This window comes from Larus michahellis, chromosome 3, assembly GCF_964199755.1.
Source record: "Larus michahellis chromosome 3, bLarMic1.1, whole genome shotgun sequence".
In the NCBI taxonomy this organism is placed as follows: Eukaryota; Metazoa; Chordata; class Aves; order Charadriiformes; family Laridae; genus Larus; species Larus michahellis.
Window position 1 is genome coordinate 83,315,911 of NC_133898.1, and position 13,839 is coordinate 83,329,749.

Sequence of the window (13,839 nt, forward strand, 5' to 3'; positions counted from 1 at the left end):
TTTGTAGCTTCCATTACTGTAAGTTTTGGAGGCAGTTAGCGATGCACCAAAACCAGTTATAATACAGGTATTATACACAGAAGCTATGTTCCTAAATCTCATGGAATGTTTTAAAGATATCTTGCATTGTCTTCACATCTTTTATCCTCACGTTGCTGAGAGCATCTAATTTGTAAACTAAAGAGGTGATGGAAAGTTAATATTGCTGCTTCCTAGGCAAGTTCTTCAATAGCAGGAAGCCCCACGTAAGTCTTACCCCTGGGCAATTGAATCTTTTTAGTAAAAGAGTAATATTTCTTCATAATATGTAAGTTGAAGTAATAATGTACTTTGGCTTTTGATGAAAGCATCCATTAAACTGCAGTGCTTTATCAAATGATTAGCGAGGAATTGAGTCATCACAATTTAATTTTAAAATAAAGATTGCTTAAGTAGTATTGTTGCTGAGGCAAAGCTACATATTATATACATTTGAAGTTGACCTGAGAGTGTCCGTAATCCATTTTGTGAAACTTTAGGTGTCAGGAAGCTTCGAGAGTAAAACTGGACATTTTAGTTACAGATGTTTCTGGGAATATCAGTGGAGTTCATGGGATCTCATTGCAGAGCAGTTAATTCTGCAGGCAAAAATAGTATGGTACTATAGGAATGCTATTTTTTGATTCATATTTTGTGTTAATAAACCAGTTATACATGTGAATGTTGGCAGATTTGTGCAATGACAATGTAATAAATATTTTCACAGAATCACAGAGTGATAGGGGTTGGAAGGGACCTCTGGAGATCATCTAGTCCAACCCCCCTGCCAGAGCAGGGTCACCTAGAGCAGGTTGCACAGGAACGCCTCCAGAGACGGAGACTCCACCACCTCTCTGGGCAGCCTGTGCCAGTGCTCTGCTGCCCTCAGGGTAAAGAAGTTCCTTCTCATGTTTAGGTGGAACTTCCTATGTTCAAGTTTGTGCCCGTTACCTCTTGTCCTGTTGTCAGGCACCACTGAAAAGAGCCTGGCCCCATCCTCCTGAAATGCAGTCATTTTAAATAACTGCATATTCTCATTGTTCATAGAATCGTAGAATAATCTGGGTTGGAAGAGATCTTTAAAGGTCATTTAGTCCCGCCTCCCCTGCAATGAGCAGGGACATCTTCAGCTAGATCAGATTGCTCAGAGCCCCGTTCAACCTGACCTTCCCTGAAGAGTTTCTACATTTCACAGGATATAAAGATGGGGATTGAAGTGAGATGGTCAGTAGAACTGCAGGGATTTTTGTAGAAATTGCCAGCCCAGACATTTATTTTTTTTTTAAAACAGTTGGATTTTCCAAAGTCCAATTAAAAAAAATATCATTCCATGAAAAAGTTCACATATTTCTGGTAATTCTTCTGAGGAACAAACTGAGAACGTGAAAGGTTCTGTGAAGCAGAAGTTCTTGTTCCTGCACAGCTGCGCAGCCGAGGTGGGCAGCTCTGGAGGGGCCCAGGGCTGCCAGGAGGGGCATAAAGGAAATGAACCTCTGCAGAGCCCTTGGTTCCCGGATCCTTTTGCCAGATTGAGTTCACTGTGCTGCATCCTGTTCCTACTACCTTACAGTCTCAGGAAGGCTGCTTAACAACATTAGCATCTTGAATAAAAAATATTTTTTTGAAAACGGTGTGTCGAGGGTATCACCGCAGAATAGCCCTTCTCTTACACCTGCTAGAGCTTGCTTACGAGAATAGCCTCCTGAACGCTTAGGCGATTAAAACATGATGAATAATAACCTCTAACATACTTTAATGTGCAATACAGGATCACATGTCTTTTTGTTCTTATTAGTTTAGCTTGAGACTAAATCATAATGATTGTTTTGATTTTCATGCATTTCCATAAGTATTGCTGGCAAAGATAAGTGTTTGTTTGGGCTTTGCGTTGAAATATGTGACATTTAAGAGCAGTATTGCTTTATAAGCACCCCAAGTGCATAAGCATCTTGGTTAAGCAATTCTTTTTTTCCTGTGTTTGCATAGATTAGCTTCAAGCAGCAGGGTTATTGTGTTTCCAAAGCGTGTCAGCCTTTACTTCTGGGTTCACTTTATATTTTCAGAAGGCAGGTGACCTCTAAATAGCTAAGAGTTAAATTCAATGCATGTCAGAAATTTTGGTGCATTTATTTAGGTATGTTAAAGAATTTTAGAATCAGATTATGTCTGATTGTTTTCTTTCTTACAATTTTTTTTACTGTATTTTCTGTGGCTTTTTTTTTCTTTTCCACACTCTGCAGAATGGGTTGCTTGTGTGAGGTCCAACTTTCTGGTTTTGTGCTATCTGCACGACGTGAAGAACATCCTGCAACTTCATGACCTAGCTACTGGTGCACATCTCAAGACCTTCCCTCTAGAGGTTGGCAGTATTGTGGGATATAGTGGCCAGAAGAAGGACACCGAAATATTCTATCAGTTTACTTCCTTTTTATCTCCAGGTAAGATTGGGGTTTTCCCGTAGTTATTGTTCCTTTTCCTGGTAGCAATAACTTTCTCATTTTCTGTTGTTTAGTAGTTATTAGGTATATCTAAGATGCAGGTGAAATTGTTTCCTCCCCCATGTAGTAAGTAGAGGTTGTACGCTTCAAAATGCACCGGTCCTTGATGCACAAAGCCTAAATAATGTGCGTGCTAATATTTGAGATACCTGCATTGACAAATTACACAAGACTGGCTTGTAGCATTCTCACAGCTCTTGCTTCATACAGCAAGGTATAAGTTTACAAATCCTGTTGAAGAATATTGATAATGTGATTAAAGAATGTGATTTTCATCACCATTTTGAAGAACATTAATAAAAGTCACAAAAATTCTTTCTCTGGCAGCTCTGTTATTCATTTTTGCATAGTCTCCTTGGACAATCCTTACTGTCTGTGCTGACAGCACTTGGTGGTGTTGGATTGCTGTGGGAATCCTCTTTCTACAATCCTGCAAAGCCAGAGCTGTCCACAGCGTTACATAATACGTGTGTGGGACACCAATAAGTGTTCAGGATTTTGAACAAGAAGGAAGTTTTTATGCAATTGTCAAGCTAGTATATGGCAAGAAAACGTATTTGCTGTTCTGTCCCCTTTCTTTGCTTCCTTTCTTTCCCAAATGATCAATAGATAATACAGGACAGGATTCAAATATGGAGAGGGGAGACAGGCATCAGAATCTTTATCTTCTTCCAGGATTGTGAGTGATCATGAATCATAAGATGATCAAAAATGTTCTTATAGCATCCCATGTATATTTTTGTTCTGTTTCAGTTAGAGCACAGCCACATTGCAAAATGGCTGTAGAATAGTTTTCTAGGTTTGCTGGTTTTGCTAGAAAGGATTGTGTCAAATTACCAAAATTATGTTTCAAGCTTAGCAGATAAAAAGTGTGATGAATTTCCTATTTTTATCTTACTGTTTACATAACCAGAAAAAAGATATATTATGTTTCCAGTTCCTCTTTTAAACAAACTTTGAAACAACATTCAGATCCTTGCAACCTTTGCAACTTGGAGAGGAGATGGCGTTTGCATTTACCACTAACTTCATCCCATCTTGATGGTTCAGGTAGTTCACTTGCTCACATCCCACCTTGTGGGCCAGAAGTTGCCAGTTTTATAAGCCCACACCGTCTTAGAATCTCTGCAGCTGCTAAACATATGGAGGGGAAGAGCCCAGAGCTCTGTTTTAGCCCATGGCTTGCCAGCCAGCCATCAGTGGCTGCTCTCACTGCGTGCTGCTTGCTTAGACAGATTTTTTTTCTCCTTTTCATCCATGTGCTTAGCATCTACAGAGAATTTGCCGTGACATAGCTCTGTTAACTGGGGCAGCGCAACCTGGAATCTAGAAGAAAGAGGAAGGGAAGAAATGGAGGTAGACTGTATGGGCATAAGGAGAGGGTGGGGAAAGCAGACCAGAGAGGTAATTTTTAGGTAGATGTGTGGATATTTTTTAATTTGCATGCAGCTTCCATTTGCCCTATCAGTGGAATAATCAGACAAAAGGTATGGGGCTGGTCCTTGATTAAACTCGTTCTTCCTACTTTACTATTAGAAATCAATATAATTTGCACTTGTATTAAGTTGCACTTTTTTTTTTCCTAATGAGAAACAAATTAACATACTGGTGTTTAATACCTACAATAAAAGTAAAAGTAAACATATATATGAAATAATGAATAAAGCAGTTCTAAAACCATAGATGCCAAAAAGTCTTTTTTGCTATTCCCTGAAAAATATGGTTATCTCTGCTGTCCACTCCAGTCAGACGCTGACGTGAGCACTCTTGTGTTTTGTATTTATTTAGCACCAGGCAAAACAGTGCAGCCCCCAACATTATTATGTTTTTGGATATTAGCTGCCATGCTGCTAAAAATACAACAGAACAAGAGATGCAGCACCAGGGGTTCAATTGCATGTTACTGTAATGTTAGGTTGATTGACTTCCGAAATGCAGTCTATGACTGTGCTTATACGTCATCATATGGTTCCCTGATATGCAGCTATTCTGCCTGCTCTGTGTGTAATGTTTGCCAATACATTATCCAGCTTGGGCAGCTGTATGTATGTCAAATGACTGACTGCTCTGCCTGTTACCGCCTGGTGTGCTTTCCTTTGTGCTTTCGCATCACTTTCTGGATCCTAATCTTTAAGGGAAATGTTGCTTTAATGCTTGTTTGTATCTGTCACCCTGCATTAGGCTTGCTAGTCACTTTGTGACAAATGAAGAAAAAAAATTCCCAGCAGATTAGAGTACTCCTACTTTTATTCCCCTGTTAATTCACCATTACGGAAAGAGGCTTTGTCAGTTATTAGAAGTGTTGTTTTTCATCTGTGTTCCTTTGCCACTCTGTATCTTTTTGATTTTCCACAGTCTATAAAAGTGATTTAATGAGGCAATTCCCTTGTATCAGATATGTTTCTTCATTATTTCACCTTTCAATATAATTTTTTATAGCTATAACCTCTGTAATAATTGCTGGTGGTTTCCTGGAAGTACCTAAAATATACACAATGCAGCAGTATTTCAATCAAGTCCTGTCCACCTTGGTTAACTTTATTACATTGAGGATCTCTGTAGAGGGCTTGTTGCCTTAACTTTTAGTGGTTTTTTTTCCTAATATATATTTAAAATTTTACAGAGACCAGATAGTTGTAAAGCAGAAAAACAAAGACTGATTAAAACTGAGATTAGTTTTATGTATCATATGTGTCTGTAGTATCTCCATGAATATTAGGATTTTGTGGTGTGGTAACCAATGTGCAAACACAACGGTAGTCACACTTTATGGCACATGCTCAAGTGTTATTAGGGTTGAATGACAGGAAATGTGATTTATAGTCTAAATGCAAAATTCTTCTTGGCTAATTAGACATCTGTGTAGTGTCTAGATTGCTAGATTGTCTCTGATTGTGCCTCTGCTGCAACCTAGAAGTTTTATACTGCTTATAGACGTAAATTTTCTCATGTGCATAATCCTTTGGAAATCATAGGTGCAACTCAAGCAAGCAAAGTTGCCTTCAAACCTGCAGGATCCGGTTGTAAAATAAATTATACGAGACCAAGTTCTGTTCAGTTACTTAGGTATCCTGTGCTAGTCCACCACAGTTTCAAGTGGATGCTCAGCTCTTTCCATTAGTGGGCGTCTGTTTAAATTGTAATTTCAGAATATTTTATCATAAAAAGAAAAATGTTGACCAGAGTGAAATTCTTGATATATTTATTCTCAGACCAGTGGCTCCAGACGAGGTATTTTAAAATTGACTTCATACTTCTTTTTTCTAACATAACCATTCTCAACAAGTGCTATGTAACGTTATGAAAAAAAGTCTTTTTTCCATTTTGGTTAACCCACTTTGAATACCTGGCTTTGTACGGGTGGTGAGAATTATTCTTTCTGTACAGAAAGCTTTTGCACCCTTCTTGATGAAGTGCACGTATGTATGTGTTAAATTATATATTAACCGAAAGAATGTGTCTGGAACTACTGTTTTTCTCCCTGCTGAGTTACCGTTGCCATTCATTACTCCATCACAGTACCTAAACTGGCATCCTTTTAATGATGAGTATGCACTAAGCTGACAAACTTGCACTCTATTTTAGGTATTATATATCACTGTGATCTGACCAAAGAGGAACTGGAGCCAAGAGTTTTCCGGGAGGTGACTGTGAAAGGATTTGATCCTTCGGTTTACCAGACAATTCAGGTAATAAACATGAGTCCTGCTGCCTTGCTGTAATCACTTATGTAAGAGTTTAATAAAATTGCACTTGGCTAAGGGCAAGAGTGCTTTGATTGGCTCCTGGGTTGCAGGTCTGTGTGCACTCTGAAGGAATTCCACCAAGTCTTGTTAGAGACATTGGAAGCTGCCACTGCAGGTAACCGGGGCAGACTCAGTCCTCAGTTGTCTTACATTGTGAGGCAGTATGTTCTCTAATTTTTTCCTGTGTTACGGTATTCTTTGATATTTGTTTTAACATCAAGCTGCTGCTTTTCCATGTTGATGTATTTCTTCCACCAGGGCAACTTGGCATAGCTTCCATAGGCCAGTGTCTGATAGGGCAGTGGAGAAACAGAGGAGACTTGGAATAGTCTTCCCAGCACTTCCACAGCATTCCGGGGACCACTGTGGGAAGTGTCAACAGCAGATAAACACTTCTGTCCCCACCACTCTTGTATAAAAGTAGTGATGATTTTTGCCACAAGTTCATAGTGTGGATCTCTATTAAGACTTCAGTAAGAAATTGGAAGGAAAGAAGGAAATGCGTTCATTCATTTGTAACCGGGATCAAATATGAAATCTGACACAAAACTATGGAAAGTCTTAACCATGATTATTTGGAAGGAAAGCAGGAAAATATCTAGTGATGTGAACAGAAAAATCATGTTCATTCATGCTGTATAAGAATTTCCCATTCTGTCCAGGTTTCTGAGAAGTGCCATAGTATATTGTGTTCATTAACACATCAGTGCAGTTACACTTGGAGCAACTCACTTTGATTTTCATAAGCGCAGGATTAGACCCTTTGCTTGCAGTGCTGGAACAACTAGAACAAGGAGCAAAAGGTAAAAGCAAATTAAAATACAGACACATGTGTAACTAACGTTTGTAATGTTAAAAGTGAAGGCGCATAAGAATTAGCTAAGTTTAAGGCTTACAAAGTTAAGAGAAATTACTCCTGTGGAAAACAGTGTAAGTTACAGATGATATGAAACAGGTTTGGGAGAATACAGGGCTTTTTGTAGACAATTGCTTTGACCTCATAACAAGTATTGTGACTAAAAATATTATGCAAAATATACATTTTAAGTAGTAAGGGATCTTTCCACTAAACACAGCTTTGGCAAGCCCCTGATAAAATACTATGCCCTGGTGAGGACTTTAAGGAAGATATGGAGCTTCTAGAGAGAGTTCACAGGAATTAGTTTAAATAATTAGGGGTCTGGAAAAACAGTCATTGTATTGTGATGCTTAGCATATTTAATACCTGCAGTTTATAGAAGAAATACTGGAGGGTGGATTAATTATTTTATATGTAGCATTTTGCATCTGTAGTGTAAGAGTGGAATAGAGGATTTTTCTTTCTATATACCAAGGTATAACATGATCCATGCCTAACATGGAACTTAAATAAGCTTAGCCTGGAAAAAGGTTAAATGACCTAGGAGATATAATTAAGCAATAGTGTGACAGCATGGCTTGGAGTCTTTGAAAGGAGATGAAATATTTCTCTTAATCTCAAATTTTTAATTTTGCCTCTGGCACATATATGGGACAGATTCTCTAGAAGCATAAAGACGGTAGTGTGTGTCCATGAGGTGGTTGTAAACAGCCCCATCTGTTTGTCTTTGCATCTCTGGACAGAACTAAGTGTCGTAGAGGACAGTTTGCTGGAAATGTTCTCACAGAGAATGTGTTTTTACTGTTGTCCTGGTTCCGGTGGGGATAGGGTTAACTTTTCCTGGTATTCCATGCCATGTGAGCCACGCCCACCCTGAGCTGCCGGGGGAGGGGGCAGGAAGTTGCTGCTTAAAAGCGGGCTGGGGCGTCCTGGGTCTAGCCGGTCGGCGAGCGGCGGGGAGCGGCGGTCCCGTAATCGCGTTTGTATATTCCCCTGTCCGTGTTGTTGTTGTTTGCCTGTTCCCTTTGCTGTTCTGTTAAACTGCCTTTGTCCCAACCCAAGAGTCTTGCCTTTTCTTACGATCCTTCCTGTGTTAGGAAGGCACGTGCGAGCGGCACGTGGTTCTTTGTTGCCATCTGAGGCTAAACCACGACAGTCCTTTTTGGCGCCCAACGTGGGGCTTGAAGGGTTGAGATAACGACAGAATCCAACTAGAACGTGGAAAAAACGGTTTTGGTTTTTTTTTTTTTTTTCTTGTATGCATTTATTTTATTAGGTAAGTAGTCACTGGTCATCATGTTGCTTGGTTTGTTCTCATGGCTGTGTTACATAAATTCCTATATGGCTTATGTACTCCCTGCGATGCTGTTTACCATGTCTGGAAGAGGGATGAGGATTATCATTCTGCTGTCCTGTGCGATATCTGTTTATGATATGATAACATCACTGTTCAGACGGTTATTTTGGGGTGTTTATGTGGTTTTGTTGTCCTGTCCGTACATTGGACACAGTCTCTCAGAATTTGTTAATAGTTTCCCCAGCCCTTTTGCCTCCCTTTTCTCCTTTGGGTCAGGTATGACAGCTTTTGAGAATCTTGAATATCCTTGGGATACTCAAACTAGTGTGTTCCTAGTGCTATGTCTCCTGAATACGTTCCAGGTCTTGTTTAGGGTTAAGCGACTATTTAAGACTACCACCCAGAGATCTCCTCCGAGGCTGGATAGTCAGGGGTGGCATGGCATGTGGGAGAGCATGGGCAGGTACCTAGAGAACTACTCGCCTCCAATGGTCTGGGACTTCACCCCTGAACAATTACAGGACCCTGATAAAGTGGTAGAATATTTGAAGGGAAAATGTTGTGGCTATTCTAGAGAGGCACAACTCACCGCGCTGTGCTGGGCCCTGGCCAGTATCTACCAGGCACTGCTCAGAATTATGCAGCACCCTCAAGGGGAAGAGATGGAAACCAGACCGGCGGCCCCTGCGGCGGCCCCTGCGGCTGCGGCGGCCCCTGCGGCGGCCCCTGCGGCTGCTGCAGCCCCTGCGGCGGCCCCTGCGGCTGCTGCAGCCCCTGCGGCGGCCCCTGCGGCTGCTGCAGCCCCTGCGGCGGCCCCTGCGGCTGCTGCAGCCCCTGCGGCAGACACTGCGGCTGCTGCAGCCCCTGCGGCAGACACTACCACTGAACCAGAGAACCAACCCGTGCCGGTATCAGTTGCCCCCATACAGAAGAAGAAGTACACAAAGAAATCAGTTCGCTTAGTAAGAGATGATGATGAACCAGGGCCATCACGAGAGCAGGAGGAAGAGGCAGAACCAGAGATAATTACTCGATCCCTATCCTTGAGTGAGCTGCGGGATATGCGAAAAGATTTCAGCCGACTTTCAGGCGAGCACATTGTCACCTGGCTGCTCCGGTGCTGGGATAATGGGGCCAGTAGCCTGGAATTAGAGGGTAGGGAGGCCAGGCAGCTGGGATCCCTGTCTAGGGAAGGCGGCATTGACAAGGCAATTGGGAAAAAGACCCAAGCCCTCAGCCTCTGGAAACGACTCCTGTTAGGCGTGAGGGAGAGGTACCCCTTCAGTGAGGATGTTGTATGTCAGCCAAGCAAGTGGACTACCATGGAAAGAGGTATCCAGTACCTGAGAGAATTAGCCGTGCGGGAGATGATTTATTATGACTTGGACAATGCCGACTTACCCACAGACCCTGATGAGGTGCGATGCACAAGGCCCATGTGGCGGAAGTTTGTACGGAGCGCACCATCGTCATATGCCAACTCCCTGGCAGTAATGGAATGGAAAGGTGAAGAGGGACCAACGGTGGATGAGGTAGCTGGCCGGCTCCGGCGATATGAAGAAAGTCTCTCTTCCCCCCTTGTCTCAGCTGTGGAGAAACTGTCGCGGAAGGTCCAGCAACTTGAAGAGAATATGTTCTACTCCCCACCTGCACGGGCCAGCGTCTCAGCTATTAGAAGCAGGCATTTCCCCACTCAAGAGAGGGAGTACAGAGGGTACACACCATGAGGCACCCTGTGGTTCTACCTGCGGGACCACGGAGAGGACATGAGGAAGTGGGATGGACGACCTACTTCAATCCTGCGGACACGGGTACAGGAGTTGCAAGGAAGGACAACCACAAAAGGGGATCCCTCCAGGAAAAGTGCCGCCCCAGTTTCCAGTGGGCCGTTCCCCAGACAAAGCAGAAGGCCTGATCTTGCTTCTGATCCTCTTGAAGGAACTTCCAAGTCATTTATGCAAGAAGTGAGTAATGGATACTATGACGAGTATTAGGGGGGCCCTGCCTCCGGCCAGGTGGAGGAAAGGGACAACCGGGTTTATTGGACGGTGTGGATTCGATGGCCTGGCACATCAGACCCACAGGAGTATAAGGCTCTAGTGGACACGGGTGCGCAGTGTACTTTAATACCATCAAGCTATAGAGGGGCAGAACCCATTTGTATTTCTGGGGTGACAGGGGGATCCCAAGAGTTGACTGTACTGGAGGCAGAAGTGAGCCTAACTGGGAATGAGTGGCAAAAGCATCCCATTGTGACTGGCCCAGAGGCTCCATGCATCCTTGGTATAGATTACCTCAGGAGAGGGTATTTTAAGGACCCAAAAGGGTACCGCTGGGCCTTTGGCATAGCTGCTTTGGAGACAGAGGAAGTTAAACAGTTGTCTGCCTTGCCTGGTCTCTCGGAGGATTCTTCTGTTGTGGGGTTGTTGAGGGTCAAAGAACAACAGGTGCCGATTGCTACCACAACGGTGCATCGGCGGCAGTATCGCACTAACCGAGACTCTCTGATTCCCATCCATGAGCTGATTCGTCAACTAGAGGTTCAAGGAGTGATCAGCAAGACTCGCTCACCCTTTAACAGTCCCATATGGCCGGTGCGAAAATCTAATGGAGAGTGGAGGCTAACTGTAGACTATCGTGGTCTGAATGAAGTCACGCCACCGCTGAGTGCTGCCGTGCCGGACATGCTAGAACTGCAGTACGAACTGGAGTCCAAGGCAGCCAAGTGGTATGCCACGATTGATATAGCGAATGCATTCTTCTCAATCCCTCTGGCAGCAGAGTGCAGGCCACAGTTTGCTTTCACTTGGAGGGGCGTCCAATACACCTGGAATCGACTGCCCCAGGGGTGGAAACACAGCCCCACCATTTGCCATGGACTGATCCAGACTGCACTGGAACAGGGTGAAGCTCCAGAACATCTGCAGTACATTGATGACATCATTGTATGGGGAAACACAGCAGAAGAAGTTTTTGAGAAAGGGAGTAAAATAGTCCAAATCCTTCTGAATGCTGGTTTTGCTATAAAGCGAAGTAAGGTCAAGGGACCTGCGCAGGAGATCCAGTTTTTAGGAATAAAATGGCAAGATGGACGCCGTCAGATTCCAATGGATGTGATCAACAAAATAGCAGCTATGTCTCCACCAACTAGTAAAAAGGAAACACAGGCTTTCTTAGGTATTGTGGGTTTTTGGAGAATGCATATCCCAGATTACAGTCAAATTGTAAGCCCTCTGTATCAAGTAACCCGGAAGAAGAATGATTTTAAATGGGGTCCTGAGCAACGACAAGCTTTTGAACAAATCAAACAGGAAATAGTCCATGCAGTGGCCCTGGGGCCAGTCCGGGCAGGACAAGATGTTAAAAATGTGCTCTATACCGCAGCCGGGGAGAACGGCCCTACCTGGAGCCTCTGGCAGAAAGCACCAGGGGAGACTCGAGGTCGACCCCTAGGGTTTTGGAGTCGTGGATACAGAGGATCCGAAGCCCGCTACACTCCAACAGAAAAAGAGATATTGGCAGCATATGAAGGGGTTCGAGCTGCTTCGGAAGTAGTTGGTACAGAAGCACAGCTCCTCTTAGCACCTTGACTGCCGGTGCTGGGTTGGATGTTCAAAGAAAGGGTCCCCACCACACATCATGCAACCGATGCTACATGGAGTAAGTGGATTGCACTGATCACGCAGCGAACTCGAATGGGAAACCCCAGTCGCCCAGGAATTCTGGAAGTGATCATGGACTGGCCAGAAGGCAAGGATTTCGGAATGTCACCAGAGGAGGAGGTGACGCGTGCAGAAGAGGCCCCACCATATAATGAACTGCCAGAAAATGAGAAGAAATATGCCCTGTTCACTGATGGGTCCTGCCGTATTGTGGGAAAGCATCGAAAGTGGAAGGCTGCTGTGTGGAGTCCTACACGACGGGTTGCAGAAGCCAGTGAGGGACAGGGTGAATCGAGCCAGTTTGCAGAGGTGAAGGCTATTCAGCTGGCTTTGGACATTGCTGAGCGAGAAAAATGGCCAGTACTTTATCTCTACACTGACTCATGGATGGTGGCAAATGCTCTGTGGGGGTGGTTACAGCAGTGGAAGCAGGGCAACTGGCAGCGCAGAGGCAAACCCATCTGGGCTGCTGAACTGTGGAAAGATATTGCTGCCCGGATAGAGAATCTGGTTGTGAAAGTACGCCATGTAGATGCCCATGTACCGAAGAATCGGGCCACGGAGGAACATCAGAACAACCAGCAGGTGGATCGGGCCGCTAAGATTGAAGTGGCTCAAGTGGATCTGGACTGGCAACGTAAGGGTGAACTATTCATAGCTCGGTGGGCCCATGACTCCTCAGGCCATCAAGGGAGAGATGCGACATATAGATGGGCTCGTGACCGAGGGGTGGACTTGACCATGGACACTATTGCACAGGTCATCCATGAATGTGAGACATGCGCTGCGATCAAACAAGCCAAGCGTTTGAAGCCTCTTTGGTATGGAGGGCGATGGCTGAAATACAAATATGGGGAGGCCTGGCAGATTGATTATATCACACTGCCACAAACCCGTCAAGGCAAGCGCTATGTGCTCACAATGGTGGAAGCAACCACTGGATGGCTGGAAACATACCCTGTGCCCCATGCCACTGCCCGGAACACTATCCTGGGCCTTGAGAAGCAAGTCCTGTGGCGACATGGTACCCCAGAGAGAATTGAGTCGGACAACGGGACTCATTTCCGAAACAGCCTCATAGACACCTGGGCCAAAGAGCATGGTATCGAGTGGGTGTATCACATCCCCTATCACGCACCAGCCTCTGGGAAGATAGAACGATACAATGGACTGTTAAAAACTACACTGAGAGCAATGGGTGGTGGGACTTTCAAACACTGGGATACACATTTAGCAAAAGCTACCTGGCTAGTTAACACCAGGGGATCTAACAATCGGGCTGGCCCTGCCCAATCAAAACTTCCACGTACTGTAGAAGGGGATAAAGTCCCCGTAGTGCATATGAAGAATATGCTAGGGAAGACAGTCTGGGTTAGTCCTGCCTCAGGCAAAGGCAGACCCATCCGTGGGATTGCTTTTGCCCAAGGACCTGGGTGCACTTGGTGGGTGATGCGGCAGGATGGGGAAGTCCGATGTGTACCTCATGGGGATCTGATTTTGGGCGAGAATAGCCAATGAATCAGATCGTGTGCTGTTAATTGATAAGTAACACTGTCACTGTATGTCCTCATTGCTATAATTGATATCAGTTGTACTACAAGTAAGGCACAGGGATGATGGGATAAGAACTGATCTCAGCAGCTGGCACCCAGCAGTTTCCTCAAGATCTACATCTTCAGCCCACGGACTGCGTGCATGAGCCACACCAGGTGCACCAGTCACAAGCTCCGAAAAATACAGCATGCAACAGACCAGCACC

General features: G+C 44.3%; 1 protein-coding gene across 1 annotated transcript in view; it reads left to right on the plus strand.

Moving 5' to 3' along the window:
* The window catches only part of PREP (prolyl endopeptidase), a 102,723-nt gene that overhangs the window by 52,641 nt on the left and 36,243 nt on the right, over positions 1-13,839 (plus strand). The window contains exons 9-10 of the mRNA XM_074581030.1: positions 2,259-2,456; positions 6,102-6,205. Of these exons, the coding sequence (XP_074437131.1) occupies positions 2,259-2,456; positions 6,102-6,205 (302 nt within the window). The remainder of the gene's footprint in view (positions 1-2,258; positions 2,457-6,101; positions 6,206-13,839) is intronic.